Raw genomic sequence first — 20,850 nt, 5'->3', positions numbered from 1 at the left:
CGCAGCAGACACACAACAGGTGCCTGTCTGTTGTGTGTCTGCTGCGACAGCCTCAGAAAGAGAAAGGAGGAGGCAGGGTGGGGTCTGTCTCTCCCCTTTGCTACTGCTCAGGGAGCGGGCCAGGCCACCGGGAAATGTCCCGGTGCTCCCGACGGTCAGTCCAGCCCTCAGTAAAATGTTCTGGTTGGTCCCCTTCCATCAACCAGCCAATTGTGTGTTGTGTACAAGCATACGTTGAAAACCTGTGAAAGAGTGAGTCCGCAAAAGTCGAACCGCGAAGTACCGAGGGACTACTGTATTTCCATTCCCCCTTTGCGCTTCATGAGGTACAAAAAAAAAAAAGGCATAGAAATTATAGATGAATGATTCTAACTTTGAAGTCCTCTCTGGCGTGGGCGCCCCTGCTCTCCGTTCTTTGCTCGGCTGCATTGATGGTTTGGACGGCGTTCAGCAACAGGTTCTGCAGTTCCAACGATTCCACCAAGTCGGTGTTCCACACAATACCTACAAGAGACGAGAAAAATTAACTTTGAGCGTTTAGACACGTGACAAGACTTGGATATAATAAAAGTACAGCACCTCTGTCAAAGGTCTTGATGTCCTCCATGCTCTGGTAGACGTCGACCATGTTCTCACATCCCTCTTTGAGAACAGAACCGGTGCGGAACACGGCAGCATGGCTCTGCATGTTCTGAACAAATTAAAGAAAGACTTGGTTTTGGTTTTCCAATAAAAAACCACTTGTGCTCACATCAGAGAGTTTCAGTTCACCTTCTGCATGTTGAGTCTGATCTCAGAGGTTCTCAGATTTCCGTTAGCAAACCTCAGCTTATCCAGGTTGGCCACAGACTCCTCCCCAGCACTGGGCTTCAGAGGAGACAGTTTCTCTCCTAAGAACAAAAAGTATTCAGTCGTGTGTCAGACGTGAAGCTGCCTGAAACCAAACACTGAGCTAAAGGAAGTTAAACTGTTATCTGACATCAAAACAAAGACCAACATGGTCTGTGCATCAAAGTATAAAAGTGATGTTTCTTTTATGTTCCATCAACAGGTCTTCACCAGGTTTGTGCAGCTCAGCTATAGTGAGGGCGCAGGCTCTCCCGAACACCACCAGGTCCAGAAGGGAGTTAGCCCCCAGCCTGTTGGCTCCATGAACGCTGGCCGAGGCTGCCTCACCGCAGGCGTACAGGCCGGGCACCACCTTGTCCCTGCCGTTGGTGTGATTGATCACCTGGTGTGTAGAAAACATTGAACACGATTTCTGGGACAGGTCTGCAGTGACTGAGGCGTCTGTGGGATTAAATGCTCTACCTGCCCCTTATAGTTTGTGGGTACTCCTCCCATATTGTAGTGAACTGTTGGCAGGACGGGGATGGGCTCTTTAGTCACGTCAACTCCGGCGAAGATCATGGCCGTCTCGGAGATCCCAGGCAGCCTTGCAGCGAGCTGCTGGGGGGGCAGATGATGGAGCTGCAGGTACACGTGGTCCTTCTCTGGGCCGACACCTCTGAGGGGTTGAGGACACAAATTCAGAAGCTCATCTATAAAAACATCCGGTGACACACAGGAAGAGGATTCGTTTGTACCTGCCCTCCCTGATCTCTATTGTCATGGAGCGGGACACCACGTCTCTGGAGGCCAGGTCTTTGGCGTTGGGTGCGTAACGCTCCATGAAGCGCTCCCCCTCACTGTTGATCAGGATTCCTCCCTCACCACGACAGCCCTCTGTGATCAGGCAGCCGGCTCCATAGATCCCTGACAGGATTCACACAATAAAAACATGTCTGTTAGTTGAAATACAACTCAGCAGGAACTCTGAGAAGTTTTCCTGCTTTAAAAGCTGAATTCAGAATGAAACATGACATAACTCCTCTCTGCTTCACAGGCAGAGCAGAGAAACAGGCCCAAGTGTTTAACACCGAGCAGTATAGAGTCTGTTGCACTGAAGCACAAGTTCATCAACACCAACCTTCAATCAAAGCCTTACAATCAGATTAACACACATAATCCTCTGGTTTGTGGACCAACTGGGATGAGCATATTTATCCAAAACCAGCAGTTGTATACCCCAAAAAGAAAAATCGGACATTAGAAGAACCATAAAACTGAGCTAAATATTCAGGCTCAGACAGAAAATAAAATGAAAAAATAAAAAATTACTGTTGAAGTAATCAAATGAAGCCAAGCAGCAGCTGCAGATCACACACTGCAGTCCTGCTACACTCGAAACACCGTCAGAACTTTTCTATTCGCCAATCTGCATTTATTTACAAAGAAAATAAAGTAACGTGAAAGAGAGCTTTTTAAACTTCAAGACTTTTTGCTCCATTAGAAGAAAGACTGATGTCAAATGTTCTGCAGAAATAAAACTGAGGACGACCTTTAGTCTTCATGGCCACAGATCAGAGGACATTTTAACCGATCAGATTATAAACCAGCCCGACTTCAACTGCATGTGTATGGATTTAACACACTGACCTGTGAGACGGGGGAGGGGGGGGGGGGGCGCTATGTGAAAACATTCTTTAAGTAAAAGTGTCTGCCTTTATTTTTTAAACTCTGATCTTGCGGTAACCTTTGAGCAGAAGGTGTGTGACCGTCAGCCAGTGACGGCACGAGGCTCTGCATTATAAAAACTATCAAGCTGCTTTTTATCTTCCTCACTAAACTACACTCAGTTTTTCAACAGAATGAAAAACTTTTGTTATTTCTAATGATGTTAGCCTTTTATTTCAATCAGTGAATAAGGCTTTAAATGATGGGACTGTTTTACGTTGTCTTTCTTCAGCTCTGTACTTCAGTCTGGACAAAGGAGACAAGTTTAAATGTTAAAAATGCAAACATTACATTTTACATTACCTTTAGGAAAACTAAACATTTCCTTCCAAGTATACATCTGGAAGCTGAAAAGCTCCCTTCTTTTAAAACAACTCTCTCAGATGCAACAAACAGTTGAGTCTCACCAGTGGGGTGAAACTGCACAAACTCCAGATCCTGGCAGGGCAGGCCAGCTCTTGTTATCATGGCTGTCCCATCTCCTGTGCTCGTGTGGGCCGATGTGCAGCTGAAATAGGTTCTTCCATAACCCCTGAGAGAACAGACACAACTCTTATCCAGCTTTAGCAACACATTTTTATTTTAAAAATGTGTCTGGTAATAATTATCTCCCTTTGACTGAGCTGAAACTGATGGACGACCTACCCAGTGGCAATGACGGTGTTCTGGGCTCTGATGCGGTGAATAGAGCCATCCTCCATGCAGAGAGCGATCACTCCTTTACACACGCCGTCCTCCATCAACAAGTCCAGAGCGAAGTACTCCACAAAGTAACTGGTGTCGTAACGAAGTGACTGAACCGAAACGGGAGGACTGATGAGTGAAACGCAGCCAGAAGGTTTTCAAACCTAGAGCTCGAGGCAGGAATTAAAAAGTGCTTACCCTTCCATAGAGCGTGTGCAGCAGCGAGTGTCCGGTCCTGTCTGCCACGCAGCAGCAGCGATGAGCCTGGCCTCCCTTTCCATACTTCAGACTCTGACCTCCAAAGGCTCTTTGGTAGATCCTCCCGTCGTCGGTGCGGCTGAACGGCATGCCAAAGTTCTCCAGCTGAAACAAGAAGAGCGACATGAGCTCCTAATTTACCACAGAGTCTTTTAACAACATAACACCAACATAAAATTATGACCAAACTGTAGATTTTCAAATCTCTGTGACTAGAAGATGGTCTGAGTGTGCACCCACTGGACTGACGAACAGTGAGGTGCTAAATAAGCAGCTTTCCCTCGTCTGTGAGTGATCTCACCTCCACTACGGCTGCAGGAGCCTGCTCTGTCATGTAGTGGATAGCGTCTTGGTCTCCGAGCCAATCAGATCCCTTCACTGTGTCATAGAAATGCCACCGCCAGTCGTCTGGCTCCATGTTGCCCAGAGCTGCATTGATCCCTCCCTACAAACCCAGAGAATATCAAAAGATTCGACCAAACTGAACAGAACTGTTCTGTGTACAACACGTTTGTGTAAAGAGTTGAATTCAAGGGTCATGAATGCAGAAGACCAATTAATGATCTCAGATGAACGTGGAGAACTAGTACCTGTGCAGCGACGGTATGGGACCTGGTGGGGAAGAGTTTGGTGACGCATGCGGTGTTGAAACCAGCCTCCGACAAACCGAAAGCAGCCCGAAGCCCTGCCCCTCCGGCTCCTACAACCACGGCATCGAACTCATGATCCACGACTGGATACTGAGTGGAGATCTGTGGATAATCACAGACAGACGGGAGGTTCTGTGACACTTTAATTTAAAAACATCATCAGTATCTGCAGGATGAAGAGCGTGGGACCATAAACATCCAGCCAGTGAAGCCTAATGGTGTGAATGTTTGTGACCAGCTTACAGAAGGACTCACATCATCTGACACTTTGGCACTTTTCTTCTTGCCATAAATGGAGAAGTGAAAGTTCCTGGAACCCTGAACTGCAGCAGCAGGAACCTGACAAAGAAACCAAACAGAACAATTACACTTCTGGGCTCAGATGAAACAATGAAGGCAGCAAACCACCACTGCTTATTTATCTTGTTTTTAACCTGGTGCACTCAGAGAGCGACTCGATCGTCAGACAAATTATTTTGTGAAACAGATTTGTAAGAAAACCTTTGATATAAAGGTTCAGTTCAGTTTGACGGGCCCACCGACAGCCCATTTAGTATTTTCTCAACTGGATATTGACATCCTTTTCCCAGCATGATCATCCACAGCCGTTTCCTTTTCCCATCCTCCTCCCTCTCTTCTGAAGAGTCCAAATATAAAGATTTAAGTATGAACATCTGTGCTCAATTTCTTTTTCATGTTGGGCTGATGTCTCTGTTGCAGCTTTGTGGCGTAAATGATTCTGCTGAGGCAGGAAGTCGTTCAGTTTGGTGTTTATGGTACAGTCCGATATCTGTGGTACAGTCCGGTGTTCATGGTAAAATGTGACAGGAAGTTCTATCAGAATTTTATAAAATGGGGCTCACAGAGGGTGACATGTTCTGTTGGTTTGGCTTTAGAAACTACTCAGTGTGAGCTGGTCTTTACGGAGAGGATTAGATCAAGAACCATTCTGTCACTTTTAAACTTTACCTAAGATGCTAAAACAAAATGAGTTTCTTGTTTAGAGAAAACCACAACATAGAAATTATTTACTATAATCAATTTAACATAAAAACTGTTAACAGTTGATGCAATGGTTGAACATTCTCACAACATTTTACACATTGTACCATCAAACTTTTAATTCTAAGTTAAATGTTATGAGAATGTAAAAAGTATATAATATAAAAAAAGAAACTGTGTGTACTTTGTGAACTCAAGAAAACTGACATTTTGCTTTAATACTAGCTACATCGCTGGTACTGAAGAAATACTTCCAAGTTCTGCGTTGATTACCTTGATAGGTCAGAGAAAGATCGTCTCCATTTTTTTTAAATTATGTTGGTCATTTTTTATTATTGGATTTACTGATCTTAAATTATTAATCTGTTCCCAAATTTTTAAAGAAGCCAGAGCTCACAGGACATCAGGGTGCTGTGTGCAGAACTATTGGTTTTAAGAAGTCTTCAGCTCCGTAAGGCCCGTTTTCTTGAGTATACACAGAACTTTCCAGATTAACCTTAAAGATGAGAGAAGATGGACTCAGTCATTTCAAATAAAAAATGTAAAATAATAATAATAATAATACTTTATTTATAAAGCCCTTTAAAACAACCACAGCTGCCACAAAGTGCTGTACATATAAAATCAAGAACATTTAAACACTTAAAAACAGTTGTTAAAACATTAAGATCAATAAAAGTAATAAAAACAGTGCACGCAAAACTGCAGTGATTTGCTTCAAATGTGTAGCATTTATGCTTAGAGGGGTGAAGGTAAATTGAAACTCAAGGATGTGGGTTTTTTTATATCACTAAGAAGTGGGTAATTTCTAATACCTTTTTATAAAACCTTTATTTTACCATCCATTGAGATTATTAATCTCTTTTACAAGAATGTCCTTGGGCAATGTGCAAACAAACCATTACAAATACAGCAACAGTCTTAATAACAGTAACATCCATCCATCCATTATCTTTTACCCGCTTCTTCCATTTTGGGTCATGGGGGTCGCAGGTGCCCATGTCCAGCAATCACTGTGCGAGGCGGGCGGGGGACACGCTGGACAGGTCTCCAGTCCATCTCAGGGCCACATAGAGACAAACGAGACAAACAACCATTCACTCTCTCACTCACACCTAGAGACAATTTAGAGTTACCAATCAGACTAACATGCATGTTTTTGATCTGTGGGAGGAAACTGGAGTACCCGGAGAAAACCCACGTATGCACAGAGAGAACATGCAAACTCCACCCAGAAAGGCCCCCGGACCAGGATTTGAACCAGGGACCTGCGCGCTGAGAGGCAGCAGCTCTGATAACAATAACAGTAATATGAAAATATTTACAACAAAACATCCAGTAATAAGACATAAAATACAATGCTAGTTAAAAAATAAAAAAAAAATCCCAATTTAAAGACACGAACATTACAGGTGCAAGATGTGACTAAAACCTCTGACAGTTTTTGTTTAAAACAAGATTAAATAATAAAAAGACTCCAACTCCAAAGACTTAAGACATGAATGTGCACTTTAAAAAAATTACTTTTTTATAAATGTTTTCTTCAGTAGATCATTCATGTAATAAATTAAAATCTGTGAGAAATTTGGATCTTTGTTAAATAAAACTTTTATTGTGTAAATTTATATTAAATGTGTGACGTGGACAGCAGCCAACATATTATCCTCATAGATTACTGGTTAAAACGCTTTACATACAATGTATATAGTTTTATAAAACACGTTATATTAAAGAAAGTGAGATATAGAACTATTTATGTTTTCTTCAGTAGATCAGCGGTGCTGCACACTGAGACAGCCTCCTGCTACATAACAGGTTACGCAAATCCACGACCTACACAATCTACTGTTAGTGTGAAGAAAAGGGCAACATTTACACGCATGACTTTAGTTCATAATGATAAAAAATACTACAGAACGTGTATTTGTAAAGTAGTCGATACTTACAGCTTTTGTTCTAGATAACACCCTCTTGGAGAGCAGACAGGACACTGCACGAACAGTCGCCATGTTTTTGACAGTGCGGAACGTTTTGTGGGGGAAGAGATAGGCTGCCGGACCGGACTGAACCACTTTAGAAGAGGGGAATAAAGATTATTAAGTTTATATCTAACATCTTTCACTTAAAATATGTTTAAACTTTTTTAGTATTTAAATGTAAGCATAATAATTTAAAATTGAGACAAACTAAAAATAATCGTAATTTGACTTAAAAAGAGAACTCTATGTATGTTCGTTTTCGTAAACCAACCTCTGCCTATGTGGAGTGTAAAAGCCCATCGGGATGTGCAGGAACAGATGATAGGAACAAGTGCAAATTGTGACCTAGACATTTCATTCAAGGTGAGACGCAGCTGCTTAATTTTAACAAACAATTCCACAGTTGTGCAATGTAATAGTTGTCATTCCCGTATGTATTTTCATACAAAATGCTGTAGCCGGCCCAGTGTGCCAAGCTAAAAGATAGCTAGCATGCTAGTTGTAGCTAGCCTTGTTTATGTTTTCAAAACTTCCAGTCATTTGTCACAACATACAGGTTTGTGATTATCGCAGTTATTGGTAGATATCAATATGCTTTGTTTTATTGTGTATTTAAAACACAATAATTGTAAGTTTTTTAAAAACAGGATTGCCAGTTTTGACACAATTTAGTTCTAGTAGTGCAATGAATGAGTGCAGAGGACACCCTTGCATATTTGTTCTGATGTGAGTCTCATACAAATCAATCATTACTGAAAAAAATATTTTGTTTTTGTTGTTTTATTTACCCAACCCTGCAGCTTGTCACTGCAGTAAGATTGTAGGAACTGTAAAAAAAGAAGAAAAAAAAAAAAGACACTTTTGCAGAGATGCATCCAGATGGGTCTCATTTGGTTTATTTACCAAATCTATTTTTATTTCTCTATTTTGGTGTTGTGGTCAAGACAACCAGCATCTTAGAACATCGGTACTATTCACGCATGTAAAACAAAAAAGTTTCACATCACAATAAACGAACTACAAAGACAGTAAAAGTTTATTCATAACCAGCAAAAGAAGCATCAAACAAAATACACATTGATTCTTTGCAGCTTAACCATCAAGAGAAGTTGTTTATACTTTCTAGTATTTGGTAAGATGAATTCAAACATTTATTTTTCTCCCCGACTCAGTCAGTGTTTTTGTTTAGTCTAAAGAAACAAAACTTGGGGGCAAACATAATTTTGGAGAATATAAATATGAAGGGCGAGGTCCAAGAACAGCTTTATAAATGAGAAGATGTCACTGTTTTGTCCACAGAAGGACAAAGCTGACCATCCAATACAAGAGTGCTACCCAGAATAACGAAGAAGAGTTTGTTGTGAACCTCAAAGTTTTGTGGTAGTCTATATCAAGAGTAAGTTTGCATTGTGTTATAACCAACTGCTGGATGTGAAACAAACAGAATCAGAAGCGTGAAGTATTTGTATTCAGACACCATCTCGTTCTCAGAACCAAGAAGAGGAGGTACAGATGGAAGATTCAAGGACTTAGATCTTAGATTAAAAGACAATATAGGTTTTTTTGCACTATATTAAGTTTGAAATGTGTGCAATGTAAAAAAAAAAATGTTGGAACTGATAGAACACTTGATAATGTGGAGATGCAAGAGAGGTCAGTAAAAACTGTCTGTGTGTGTTCACAGCAGCTTCCATGAACAATTTGAATGATCCCCCCAGATGGAACATCCAGCCTGACCCTGGAGGGAGGGAGGGGGCTGCTGGGGATGGGAACCAGTGGAACTACGCTCTGCTGGTCCCCATGCTGGGGCTGGCTGCTTTTCGTAAGTTGCACCTGATGAGATGTGCCAAGAAGAGTCCACTCACTTTGTGCCTTGGAGCAGTATGAGCCTGTTTCGTATTATTATTCTCGTTTTTGGTCTTCTGTTGCCCCCCAGGTTGGATCTGGACTCGAGAATCTCAGACGGAGATCCAGAGGGTTAAAGCTCAGTATGACAAAGATGTGTCCACAATAAAAAGCGAGATGGAAGCACGTTACCGGGACACACTGACAGAGAGCAGCAGGACAGTGGCCACACTAGAGCTGGAACTGGAGAAGGAGCGGCAGAGGGTGAAAGGCTACCAGCAGGCTCTGGTCTCACACACTCAGCATCTCATCCAGGAACGGAAACAGCTGGAGAAGGTGACGATTCACAGGGATTTTCTTTCACCTTTTTGTTTGCCTCACTGCCACTTTAACGTGACACTTTTCCTCCGTAACCTTTGTTGTCGTTATCAAAAGGAGCAAGAGGCGTTAAATGGTGAGAAGCAGAGGTGGATGAAATCTGGCGCTGCAGGCGCGGCGCTGCATGACGCCCTGGAGAGAGAAAACAGCTGGTTCCAGAGGGCCACGGCTGCTCTGAAGGAGCTGGAGGGCATGCTTGTGGAGCGACAGAACGCCTACTGCTCCGTCATCCAACCTCGAGAGCAGCGGCTAGAGATGGAGAAGAACATGCTGCTGAAGGTGGTCAAGGATCCTACGGTGGCAGAGCTGAACCTGGAGTCGGACCTGAAGGACATTTTTAAGAGAGACAAACACTGTGCAGATCTGCTCAACATGGACAAGAGGAAGAACGGCAGCCTGATGTGGGTCTACCTTCAGTACTGGCAGCTGCAGATCACGATGCAGAAGCACAAAAGGGCTGAAGAGGCCGTATCAGCCGGGAAAGTTCAGAGTCACAGGGAGTGAGGACAAAGCAAAGGAAAATGAAAGTAACGATCAGCTGGTTATTAATGGCGTTGGGTAATCTAGGAATGGAACTGCTCATTTTTTCCAACTCTAAGTATCTTCATTCAGTAGGAATATTATGCAAACACCTGAGAGATAATCTTATCCAGTTAATGTTCAGAACATTTCATTGCTTGTGATTTATGAGTTTAAAGAACACAATCATAAAATAATACCATCAGAGGCCTCAGTAAGATTCAGTAGATTTTAATTAACTGTGCTAAGTTAGCAGGACTCATCAGAACTGATGCTTTCCATCAAATAAGACTCAACTCAAGTTGCACAAAATAATATTATTTTATTATTTTGTCTTAGATATAAAGTTAAGGCACCTTCAAAACATCATTTTGTGGAAAGACCTGAGTTGTTTGAGGACACTGCAAATATGTTTAAAATAAAACGAAATATCTGATTGTTGACACTGTTAGGACATTTTTAACTTTTTATTTTTGCAAAATGTGTTGAAGTAATGAACTTTTCTGAGAGTTATTTATAACTTTAAGACATCCAGATATTTGGATTTGTGCTTGAAACATCTGCTTTATTGCAGGTTGGTGGGAGTTCGATGGGAGTCGGCACTTTACTGAGACTGCATGGGTACAAAATAATGTCAAACAGGGTGACTGATACAAAAATAGATTAAAACACTAGAAAGCTGTGGTTGTTTGGAGTTTAATGTCATCTGTAGCATGTAGTTCATCGGGCCGGTCTGTGCTGGGGTGTTGATGTTTTCAACTCAGGGGGGAACAGTGCTGGAGTTCATTAGATGTAATGATGACAGCAACCATCTGCACCTTTTCAAACACTTGTTTTGTTAATAAAAGAACAGATTTTCAACTTGTTGTTCCTCAGATCTGTCATGAAGGTGTACAGCTGAAAGCAGTCTTTAACAGAAACTAGCTAACGCTTCTGGAAGTGATCAAATAAAAACATTTTAAAAAATGTATTTATGACATGATATGGAGTAGGTGCAATATTTACAGTTGTATTACATCATTTGTGACATTTTTTATTAATATCTTGATGACACACATCTGTTAAAGGCTGCCTAACACTTCCAGGTCTGTGGTTCTGATCTTTCACCTCGCTGCTTCACTCCCTCTTTGGAACCTGGTGGGGGTCTTCCCTCGTAGGGACCATCAGACCCACAGCTCTGAAGTTCACTCCGATTGGTTTATAGAGGCTTCGTGTCACGTCTACTTCCTGTCTGTCTGCTTCAGAGGTTCTCCTCAGAACCCTGGACTCTTCAGTGCAGACAGCTGTGGCCCGTTGTGGCCCCCGGCTGGAAGAGGGGAGCTGGTGCTCCGTCAGGACCCCCCTCTCTCTGCCCAACGTCAGAGTCTGCCTGGGGCTCCTGAGGACCATGAAGTGGACCACCTGCTGCTGCTTGTAGCTCTGTCTGCGAAGGATGTCGGTCTCTGACAGAGTCAGCCTGAAACACGTTAAACACGGAGAATGTTTTCATCCAGATGTTTTCAACAAACCCACGAGTTAACGATGATTTTAGTTTGGACTTTTAATGCATGCTGAATGTTTCTGCTGAAGGCAAGAGTCAGGTGGAAATGTTTGTGTGTGTCAGCAAAAAACATCTCATGCACCACTGGACACATTTTAATGAAACTCCCAGAAACTAAAAAAACTGGATGAATGTCTACAACTGATTAACTGCTGGTGTCAAGATGGCTGCCACAGTTTAAGAACAGTTTAATGTAGCTGAGAGTCATCCTCAACAACCCTGAGAATGAGAGCGTTCATGACATTATTTTCAAATTTTGACCAAAATGGCTCAAACTTTTTCTCCACATGATTTTAATCCAACACTCTGAACGGCAGCAGGCCAGATTCAAGGAATGCTAGGCCTTTAATTTGTAGAATATTAAAAAATGTTAAAGTTCAACAACACGTTTCCAGCTGGGTCCAGTCTCAGTGTAGTTTAGGAAAAGACAGAAGCAGCATGGGGAGCTGAAGTCAACCTGCCACTGTTATGCTGATGAGCTACTAAAGTGAGGGAGGGGCGGAGCTAAAATGGTAGAAACGTTCATGAAATATGATCCTTGCAGATGTTTTTAAGATGTAAGGCGGCCTGGCAGCTCCAGGCTGTGGGTTAACAGTTTACGCTGGATGCCCCTTCCTGATGCAACATGGACTCAAACCTGTGGCCTCAGGATTATGAGACCACAGCACTGACCACACCGTGACCCCATTTTTTTCTATTATGCGATGCAATTGTTTCACGTTGTTATCAGTTCTACAAGATATCCTCCATTATTAGTTTCTAGCTCCTCCCATACCACCTGTTTCCCATCAGTAAGTAGCACACCTGTTGCGGCGCAGTAATGGCCACAGTCGGAGTTTTCCTCACTCTTGTTGTCCTGGTCCTGGTCACATGCACCGCTTCTGAATTCCTGTATAAATAACATTCACTTTCTTCAAACCTGCATTTGGGTTCTGCTACATCCACAATCAGACGCTTCAGATTTAAGGGCACGTTGTCCAATGTTTTACCAGCTCATCTAGCTCTAGAACCGGGACACCCCACCTGTACTGAGGTCTTGTTTCGAGGACCAGATCCATCCAGCAGGCGTGGTAGCTCTCCTTCTTCCACTGATTGTCCTCCTGAAGATCACTGTAGGAGTTCACCACGTAGGAGCCTCCTCTGTTCACACAGTGCATGGTGATGTGCTCTGGTGGAAATATCAGCAACTATTTGGCTAAACTGACTCGAGTTTTCTGAAACTCACAGAAAAACAAAAACCACTGATGTGTTGGTGGTTCATCCAAGCCTAAAGGTCCAGTCTGGTTCTATTTATACTCGTCTTCTCACATTGTTGTGGATTTAGTGCACGTCCCCCTCAGACTCTCTGCAGGTTGGTTTTCATCCGAAAGGGATCTTTAACTCTTTCCATGACGTGAGCCAAATGCGTCGATCATTAAAGTGAACTTGAGCCTCAGTGACTTCATGCATTAAAGGTCGTAACAATTTCAGATGTTTTCAAGAGTCTAAATTTAAACTCTAGAACTGATGAGATGTAGAAAAAAAAAACACTGCAGGATGTTTTAGATGGACTGTTTAAAATCTACTCGCATGATCAAGTGGAATGAAACCCTGAATATTTGGGACCGACAGGTTTTTAAAGACGCTCTGTCCCTGCTGCAGCTGACGTAGATTTGATCTTAATTCACTCGCAGGAGTGTGGAAACATCGTGTGAGGCTTTGACTTGGTGGAAGAAATGCTGGACTCCAGAGTCCGAGCTGATTCTAAAGCGTGTTGGTGCGGTGACACATTTATAAACCAAGCAGCCATCTCCTACATCAGTGTGGTGTTTAATGACTCGAAGACATCCTGTACTCAACTAAACCACGCCAAGATGTAAGGAGAGAAAACTCAAATTACACAAAGTTTCTGGTCATTAGTCACTGAACGTTCAGCGTGAAAACAGTTTGGGAACTCGGTGACATAAAGCATTAAGTAAAAACAACTCCACAGTTTGTTTTCTTAATGTTTGTAATGTTCTTACACATTCCTCTGACACACTAGAATTAGAAAAAACAGAATTTATGTTTCCTGTGCAGAAATAAGAAGCAGGTGTTAGATTCTAGTAACTTGTTGATGGTTTGAGTTCAGACTGAGCTGCTGATCTCTCAGACAAAACAGACGTTCCCTCAGACCTGAAAAACAGAAAAACGTTCACGTGTAAAAACTTCTCCCAGCTGGACCGGCCCAGCATCAGTATTTGAACCAGGCGGGCCTCTTCCTCGGCCGCTCCACAATCCTCTTATCTTTGTCCAGCTCGCTCGGCGTCTCGCCCTCGTACAGGACGACGGTCTCCATTGCCGGGGCCCTCAGCGGGCCCCCTTCCATCTCTCTAATCTTCTCCCGAATAAGACCCGTCTCCTTGCACACCTTGGCGTAACAGAACCCACACAGGACGTGCTTCTGCTTCAGATGGCCGCACTCTGGGCACGGCTCGATGTTCACCTGAGAGCCAGAGAAATGAACACAGAGAGACAGAGAGACAAAGAGTGAGCAAGAGAGAGAGCGTGAGTGCAAGAGAGAAAGAGTGAGCAAGAGCGTGAGAGAGCAAGAAAGAAGGAGAGCGAGCAAGAGAGAGTGAGCAAGAGAGAGAGACAAAGAGAGAATGAGAGCACAACAGAGACAGCGAGAGAGTGCGAGAGAGCAAGAGTGAGCAAGAGAGTGAGAGAGACAGCAAGAGAGAACGAGAGCAAGAGAGAGAGAGCAAGAGAGAGTGAGCAAGAGAGAGAGTGAAAGAGAGAGAGTGAAAGAGAGAGCAAGAGAGGCAGCGAGAGAGAGAGGAAGAGAGTGAAAGACAGTGAGAGAGAACGAGAGAGCAAGAGAGAGAACGAGAGTGAGGAAGAGAGAGAGAACGAGAGAGCGAGAAAGAGCGGGAGAGTGAAAGAGAGAGACAGCGAGAGAGCAAGAGAAACAGCGAGAGAGCAAGAGAGAGTGAGCAAGAGAGTGAAAGAGAGACAGCGAGAGAGACAGACAGCGAGTGTGTTTAAAAAGAAAACATTTTTATTTTTTTTATTTTACAAAGCACTAAATGCTTAAATAACTTTTTTTATTATAGATATGTCAGATTGTCAGAAAATACAAGCCTGAAATGTGAAACATAATTTAGAAACTGTGATTTTTAACTAGAGTTTCAGGTTTGCTTTGGAAAACAATAAAACCAAAAATTTGTTTTATTTTTAAATGCACCTGATTAAAATCTTATTTCTTTGATGAGTGTTATGATTTAAAGTACATTAAATAAAATTATTCTGAGCTCAGTAATGAATTAAACACTTTTTTAAATGTAAAACCATTAGGAACAAAGATAAGATGCTTAATTTATATTTTTACCATTGGGTCCAATAAATAAAGAGTAAAAGTCCTTGTTTTATGATAATTGGCCAAAACAGTTTCAGTGGCAGCAAATCTGTAACATAAACACTTTAAATAACTTAAATACTTAATAATGCCAACATAAGTAAAAATAAGTCTATTAAAGCTTTAATATATCAGGACTGACAGAGGTTTATTACCGTCATGAAGCTGTTGTGTTTTTAATAATGTTTTTCGGTCCGAATCTCAAATGTTTTCTGAAAAATAAAATCTACATTTAAAGAAGGAAGCAACTGACTTTATATGAAAAATAAAAATCAGATGGAAGTTTATTGTTTCTTCTTTGCCATCTTTGACATATAGAGATGGTCAGATTTAAAATGAAATTACTGGAATTTCCAGATGTTTCAGCTCCTTCCCAGATGTTCAGCAGGAGTTAGATCAAGGTTTAGAAGCCACTTCAGTCCAATGTTTGGTTCTGAGCCATTCATTAACCTGCTGCAGGACCTGTGAGTGACGCCTGAGACCAAGCTTTCTGACACTGGGCAGCACATTTTACTCCACAATGCCTTGATGGTCTTGAGACTTCACTGAACCCTGCACAGGCTCTGATGCAGCAAAGCAGCACCAGAACAGAACCGAGCCTCCTCCATGCTCCACTGTAGGTACTGTAATCTTTTCTTTGTATGTTTAATTTCTGGGTCTGCAAACACAGAGGGGACTTGTTATCAAAAACTTCTTGTTTGCTCTCCCGAAGCTTTGTCGCTTCTTAATATGCATTTTGCCAAATTCCAGTCTTATTTTTAATGATTTGATGTTCTCCTAGGTTGTCTTCCAAACAGATGGATGAAGTGATCCGACACTGATGACCCTTGTCCTTGGAGTTCACCTCTAATCTCTTTGGAAGTTGTTCTGGACTCTTTATTATCGTTCATATTATCCATCTCTTCAATTAGTCGTCAGTTTTCCTCCTGTGGACACGTCCAGGGAGGGCGTCTCCTTTCATTAGGCAGACTGACTGATTACAAGACTGAAGACACCGGTGATGCTGATTACAGAAGCTTAACTTGTCCCTGCAGTCCAACTATGTTCAAGCTTTTCTAGGGTACCATCCTCTCTGTCAGGGCCAGCTTTGTTATTTTTTTAAACGATTATTCTTAAAATAATTGAATGATTTTCATTCATTTACTTTTTTTTTTTAATATAGATTGAGTCAGTTTTCAGTGAACTTTGTGGGTTTTTTCTTTCTTTTTTAACACAGGTGTAAACTTGTCTCCAGCTCTAAAGATAAGCACAAACACTGAGAGTACCTTCACTTTTAACAGCTTGGAATCAGATCTCCTCCTGGTGCGGTTGACCTCGATGGATCGTCTCTTCTTGGGTACGGCCATCCAGAGGATGCTGTCCAGCAGGTCCTGGTTCTGCTCCTCCAACTGGGGCTCCTGGTCGATTTGGGGCAGGAGACTGGGGCCATTCACGACCATAGCTGGAGCTACACACAGAGACAACAACATTATCATAAACTCAAACAAGCCAAACATGACCTGACTGAGAAGCCAGATTTAAAGGCACAGCTAACAATAAATTACACAGACGTTGTTCTGAGGACACAGTGGGGTTAAAAATGAGACTTTAAACAGATAAAGCAAGGTTTGGATTATTAAACTGACCCAGTGGTGTCAGATCCAGTCCAAATGCCTGCAGAAATCTGCTCTCAGTTCTTAACAAACAGCACCTCAGGCTGTGGACCAACGCGGATAAATTCATCGTGTTGTTTCAACTCGACTCTCCCTCCAACATGCTCAACAGACAGCTCACGGTCACGCAGGTTTATTACGTCATTAAGCTGCGACAACAACCTCTTCGCCTTCCTGGGTTTAACACGTGGCTGCCATCTAGTGGCGAACAAATGCAAATGCGTGTTTTCAAAAACTGGTCCGTCAAAGGGAATCTAGAAAATGGTAAAAATCCATTTTGAACTTAAAAGTAAAATGTACAACATATTTAACTAAATAAATAATGTAATAAATAAATAAATAATCATACTGACTTATTTTAGAGTGGATCTATATTTTATTCCTGACAAAACTTTTTATATAGCAAAACGTTTAACTGTTAATAGTCAAATATATCTTAACAACTAAGGGACCAACATGTTTCTATTTACCCAGTGACAACGTAACTATATAATTAAACAGTAATAAAAGTATAATTTGATAACAGGACAACAACAAAAACAAAAGAAATAAAACAGTAAGTCAACAGGTAACTACAATAACATCACAAAACATACATATAAATAGGAATCAAGGCACAAAGCCAAAAAAAAAACATATATTGCAGTTTTCTAGCTTGTTGTAACAGGGTTTGATGGTATTATTATAGGTTTAATATTTAAACTTTTTTATTTAACCCAGCATAATCCCACTGAGATAACAACTCTATTTTTCAAAGGAGGCCTGAGCCTGAAGGCAGACTAACATGTGTGTTTAGGACTACAGTATGGGAGGAAATAGGAGTCCCTGGAGAAAACCCACCCAAACACAATAGAACATGCAAACTCCACACAGGAAGACCCCAACCTGGGTTTTAACCTATAGGACCATCTTGATGTGAAACAATGCTAATCACTGCTCCACCATCATGCTGCATCAAAAACCTTGTGAAAACTGAAGGCTTCTTTTTATTTTTCCAGAGAATTTGCACTTGCACAAAAATGGTCATAATAAGAATGAACAGAGTTATCGTAAATTTATTTTTATCATAATATAAAACAATCCAACATGCATGCTTGGATGGAGGAAGGAACATCTTATAAAAAGATGCACTTAATATCAATATTATTTTTAAATTTATTTAAGAACTGTTTATATGGAGTAAAACATGAGAAGAGAACAACTTTTTAAAGGGTATTATAAAATATTTGTGTGACAACATTTAAGCCTTAACAAAAATTGCATTTAAAATCTTGTTCCCATTTACAATATCTCTCAAAAACAAATATATATGTTATGTTTCTGGAAGGATAAAAAAAAAAACTTTTGCCTTCAAAGAGGCGAGAAAATTAAAGCAGCATCAATTTGATAAGACGTGGCTTAATGCAGAAACCTAGAACCACTAGGAAAACTTTTATACAAGGAAAATATACATCACGATGGAAAGAAAAAGTCAAATAAGAATCAAGCTCTTTATACCTCGCAAAAACGTTAACTTTAATCTTTTTCTGAACTAAACGTTTTTAGTTTTCTGCATGTAGTTCAAGCCTCGGCTCAATAGGGGGCGCCATTCGGGCAGGAACGTCTTTAGACCGTGATGGTCCGTGCAGCGTAGAAGAAGAAGTTCAAGATGGCGGAACGTGGTTACAGTTTCTCTCTCACCACATTTAGGTAAATTAAATGAGAATTTGGATCTAAAATTGAAAATGCATCCATTCTTGTTATATTATATAGTTGTTAGAGATTGACGGGATGCTAAAAATGTTAATAGTTAGATGTGGAGAGGCGGTGTGACGCGTGAGATGTTGCTGCTCTGTCATTGTCTAATGAACCGGCTGGTAGCTAGCAGGCTAACTCTCGCAATCAAACTTTAGGATGCTCCATCTGAGCACGAACTATTTAAATATCGATCAGTAGTTTTTCTTACTCTTCACTGACTGAGCAGGTAGAGAGGAAACGGATTTAAATGCTAACTTTCAGCTAGCATACCCGGGATGAGTCAGTTGTTTCTCTGCGTTTACTTTCAGTTTCGTCTCAGATATTATTTATTTCTCTTTGTGAAATGATTGTGTGCTTGTGTTCAGCCCCTCAGGTAAACTGGTTCAGATTGAATATGCGCTGGCAGCTGTAGCAGCAGGAGCTCCTTCAGTGGGCATCAAAGGTAAAAATCCAGCTCATTAACCAGAAGCTGATTGAATAAATGTATAACTAAAATAATGTCTGCTACAGTTTTGTTTATTGAAGTATTAATAATAAATAAGACATTTTGCTGTGGCAACCCTTGAAGAGGGAAAAGCTGAAAGAAGTCCAAAGCTGATTAAAAATAAATATATTTATTGAATGTGTAATAATTTTCAGCTTCTAATGGAGTTGTTCTGGCCACGGAGAAGAAGCAGAAGTCCATCCTGTACGATGAACAGAGTGTCCACAAAGTGGAGCCCATCACTAAACACATAGGCATGGTCTACAGCGGCATGGGGCCAGACTACAGGTGGGGGTCCTTTAAACAGTTTCTGTGCAGTCTTGCTATGTCCACAAAAGTTTGGAGTATTTTCCAGGTTTGGATCTGTGTGAAAAAACTGGTTTGCAGATTATTCGTTATTTTTATTTTCCAAATTGTTAAAAACCTAAAACATTTCATCTAGTAATGATGTGTTGTACCAACTGGAAGTGATAAAATATATTTAAAAAAATAATTTTGTCATCATAAATAAGGTGTTTCTTCATCCACCACAAAGGATAAGATTATTATCTTGGATTTAATGTTACCAACCAAGTTTTTCACCTCTCCAGGTTTTATGGATATAGTTTACTTATTTCATAGAAGAGGTAATGAAAAGGGTGAATTTTGTTTTTTAAGAACTTTTTCAGAAAGAAAGAAAACAAAAACATTTTTAAGTGGTAACCCTTGCTGTTGTTTTTGGTTGATCAGATTTTTCTTCTGGTTTTTGTACAAATATAAATGCATTCACATGAAAATAGACTGCTGTAGAGACATTTGCCATGAATCCATAAAAAAACTGTTAAGGTTAACTTTTAGATTGGTCCTAAAATCAATTAGATATGTGGTATTTTGTGTCTGTAAAAATAAAAGTATAATAAAAGAACATGTAGAAATCTGTATGGATGTAGCTAATTTGGACTTGTTCTAATGTCTAAAATCTTACATTTACAGCCCAGTTTAAATTAAATTTATTTGACGTTGTTGGAGAAAATCTCTCACTAACGTTGTTTACCCAAAAGAACAGCACTCAAAGGCAGGCCAAGATTTTTAACCAGTATTTATACTTGTAAGGTCAGAGTTCACGAGTGGTTACATAAATATACATGTATCACATACGTAGATGTATATGCATGAAAACGGTCACACAAAAAGCCTTGAGCCGCGTTATCTGCTCGCTTTTATCCTCCTCTCAGCCGAGTTCACAGAGTCAAGGGGGTGTCCTGGAAGCCAGCTGCAGTCTTCTTACACAGCCCTCTCCGTTTACCCAAACATACGGTTCATGGGCAAAGATAAGAACATACGGTTCATGGGCAAAGATAAGATAGTGTTTTGGCCTTTTGGGAGACAGTTTCAGCTTGTTTTGGACTTCTTGCTCTCAGTTCAGAGGGGGAAATGTTCTCGGCCACAATAATGAAAACATCCATAACCTTTGACCAAAGGTTCTGTTCCCTGACAGAAGTTTTAAGTTACCTGCAGTGTTCCCTCAGTGAGGACTGAACTAGGCAAAGGGCCTTCTCCTACTCTGCTCCTGTTTCCTGGAACATCTTGCAAAAAGATCTGAAGCTCTTGACCTCTCTAAGTGGCTTCAAACATCTGTTAAGTTCCTGGCAAGAACCAATGCAGACATGTTCCTGTTTTTAGTTTCTACACTGCTTTACAATCGAGCTGTTTTTTCGCTACTTTTCCTTTTAATTATCCTTTTAAATACCCTTTTATTTTCATTTATTAAAATAATAATAATACTTTGTATGCATCCTTTATGATTGTCTATTGTTATCCACTGTTGTCATCACTCTCTGAGGCTCAGTGGGATTAACCTGTATAAATAAAGGTTGAACGAAAAGTACATTAAGTTAATTTTACGTTGTTGAGTCACATTACATGTTGTCAAACTGTTTCTTAGGTTCTTTTCATGTTTTTCAGTCATTTGAAACTTTAAGAATCAGTGAGTGTAGTTGAATGCACATTTTAAATGTTTGTTTTTGAGAGGAGATAATTTGCATTTCCTCTGTCCAGAATATGCTACACTCGTTGATTAGACTCCTCAATCAAACATGAGCAGATAAATTAATGAGCACACCCCCCCCCCCCCCCCCCCCCCCCCCCCCCCCCCCCCCCACCGACCGGCCGCCCCCCCGCGGCACACAGCCCCGCGGCACTGGGAGGCCG

The 20,850-nt window shown here is 41.1% G+C and overlaps 5 protein-coding genes across 5 annotated transcripts in view; 2 read left to right on the top strand and 3 right to left on the bottom strand.

Moving 5' to 3' along the window:
- Positions 1-7,168, bottom strand: part of sdha (succinate dehydrogenase complex, subunit A, flavoprotein (Fp)) — a 206,477-nt gene extending 199,309 nt beyond the window's left edge. Inside the window, exons 1-13 of the mRNA XM_037676421.1 lie at positions 7,097-7,168; positions 4,404-4,487; positions 4,089-4,250; positions 3,800-3,943; positions 3,439-3,603; positions 3,202-3,350; positions 2,964-3,088; positions 1,587-1,755; positions 1,312-1,507; positions 1,060-1,231; positions 772-890; positions 580-691; positions 374-504 (exon numbers count right to left, since the gene is read on the bottom strand). Coding sequence (XP_037532349.1) covers positions 374-504; positions 580-691; positions 772-890; positions 1,060-1,231; positions 1,312-1,507; positions 1,587-1,755; positions 2,964-3,088; positions 3,202-3,350; positions 3,439-3,603; positions 3,800-3,943; positions 4,089-4,250; positions 4,404-4,487; positions 7,097-7,159 — 1,791 coding nt within the window. The 5' untranslated portion in view covers positions 7,160-7,168. The remainder of the gene's footprint in view (positions 1-373; positions 505-579; positions 692-771; positions 891-1,059; positions 1,232-1,311; positions 1,508-1,586; positions 1,756-2,963; positions 3,089-3,201; positions 3,351-3,438; positions 3,604-3,799; positions 3,944-4,088; positions 4,251-4,403; positions 4,488-7,096) is intronic.
- Positions 7,169-8,821: 1,653 nt separating this feature from the next.
- On the top strand, positions 8,822-10,320 carry LOC119410213 (coiled-coil domain-containing protein 127). The gene is made up of 3 exons (XM_037677124.1): positions 8,822-8,951; positions 9,066-9,310; positions 9,410-10,320. The coding sequence occupies exons 1-3, from the start codon at positions 8,822-8,824 to the stop codon at positions 9,854-9,856; spliced, it is 822 nt and encodes a 273-aa protein (XP_037533052.1). The 3' UTR covers positions 9,857-10,320.
- A 667-nt stretch (positions 10,321-10,987) lies between these two features.
- zmp:0000000930 lies at positions 10,988-12,568 on the bottom strand. The gene is made up of 2 exons (XM_037677296.1): positions 12,435-12,568; positions 10,988-11,327 (listed from the first exon to the last, which is right to left on the bottom strand). Exons 1-2 carry the CDS (start codon positions 12,566-12,568, stop codon positions 10,988-10,990), a joined length of 474 nt encoding a protein of 157 aa, XP_037533224.1.
- An 815-nt stretch (positions 12,569-13,383) lies between these two features.
- On the bottom strand, positions 13,384-16,598 carry mrpl32 (mitochondrial ribosomal protein L32). Its single transcript, XM_037677123.1, has 3 exons — positions 16,413-16,598; positions 16,053-16,234; positions 13,384-13,875 (listed from the first exon to the last, which is right to left on the bottom strand). Exons 1-3 carry the CDS (start codon positions 16,507-16,509, stop codon positions 13,624-13,626), a joined length of 531 nt encoding a protein of 176 aa, XP_037533051.1. The 5' UTR covers positions 16,510-16,598; the 3' UTR covers positions 13,384-13,623.
- Positions 16,599-18,072: 1,474 nt separating this feature from the next.
- Positions 18,073-20,850, top strand: part of psma2a (proteasome 20S subunit alpha 2a) — a 5,500-nt gene continuing 2,722 nt past the window's right edge. Inside the window, exons 1-3 of the mRNA XM_037677122.1 lie at positions 18,073-18,128; positions 18,542-18,618; positions 18,816-18,948. Of these exons, the coding sequence (XP_037533050.1) occupies positions 18,088-18,128; positions 18,542-18,618; positions 18,816-18,948 (251 nt within the window). The 5' untranslated portion in view covers positions 18,073-18,087. The remainder of the gene's footprint in view (positions 18,129-18,541; positions 18,619-18,815; positions 18,949-20,850) is intronic.

Source organism: Nematolebias whitei, chromosome 5 (assembly GCF_014905685.2).
Source record: "Nematolebias whitei isolate Nwh7 chromosome 5, NemWhi1, whole genome shotgun sequence".
Taxonomy (NCBI): domain Eukaryota; kingdom Metazoa; phylum Chordata; class Actinopteri; order Cyprinodontiformes; family Rivulidae; genus Nematolebias; species Nematolebias whitei.
Note: the sequence above shows the minus strand (reverse complement) of the source record. Positions and strands in the feature narration are given on the sequence as shown.

Coding starts and splice junctions, on each gene's coding strand:
- LOC119410213 (XM_037677124.1), top strand. CDS start 8,822: ATGAACAATTTGAATGATCCCCCCAGATGGAACATCCAGCCTGACCCT. Junction 8,952..9,065: donor GCTGGGGCTGGCTGCTTTTC/GTAAGTTGCACC, acceptor GTTGCCCCCCAG/GTTGGATCTGGACTCGAGAA. Junction 9,311..9,409: donor AACGGAAACAGCTGGAGAAG/GTGACGATTCAC, acceptor CGTTATCAAAAG/GAGCAAGAGGCGTTAAATGG.
- zmp:0000000930 (XM_037677296.1), bottom strand. CDS start 12,568: ATGCACTGTGTGAACAGAGGAGGCTCCTACGTGGTGAACTCCTACAGT. Junction 11,328..12,434: donor GAAACAAGACCTCAGTACAG/GTGGGGTGTCCC, acceptor AACGTGTTTCAG/GCTGACTCTGTCAGAGACCG.
- mrpl32 (XM_037677123.1), bottom strand. CDS start 16,509: ATGAATTTATCCGCGTTGGTCCACAGCCTGAGGTGCTGTTTGTTAAGA. Junction 16,235..16,412: donor ACTGGATCTGACACCACTGG/GTCAGTTTAATA, acceptor CTCTGTGTGTAG/CTCCAGCTATGGTCGTGAAT. Junction 13,876..16,052: donor CCAAGCTGTTAAAAGTGAAG/GTACTCTCAGTG, acceptor TCTGGCTCTCAG/GTGAACATCGAGCCGTGCCC.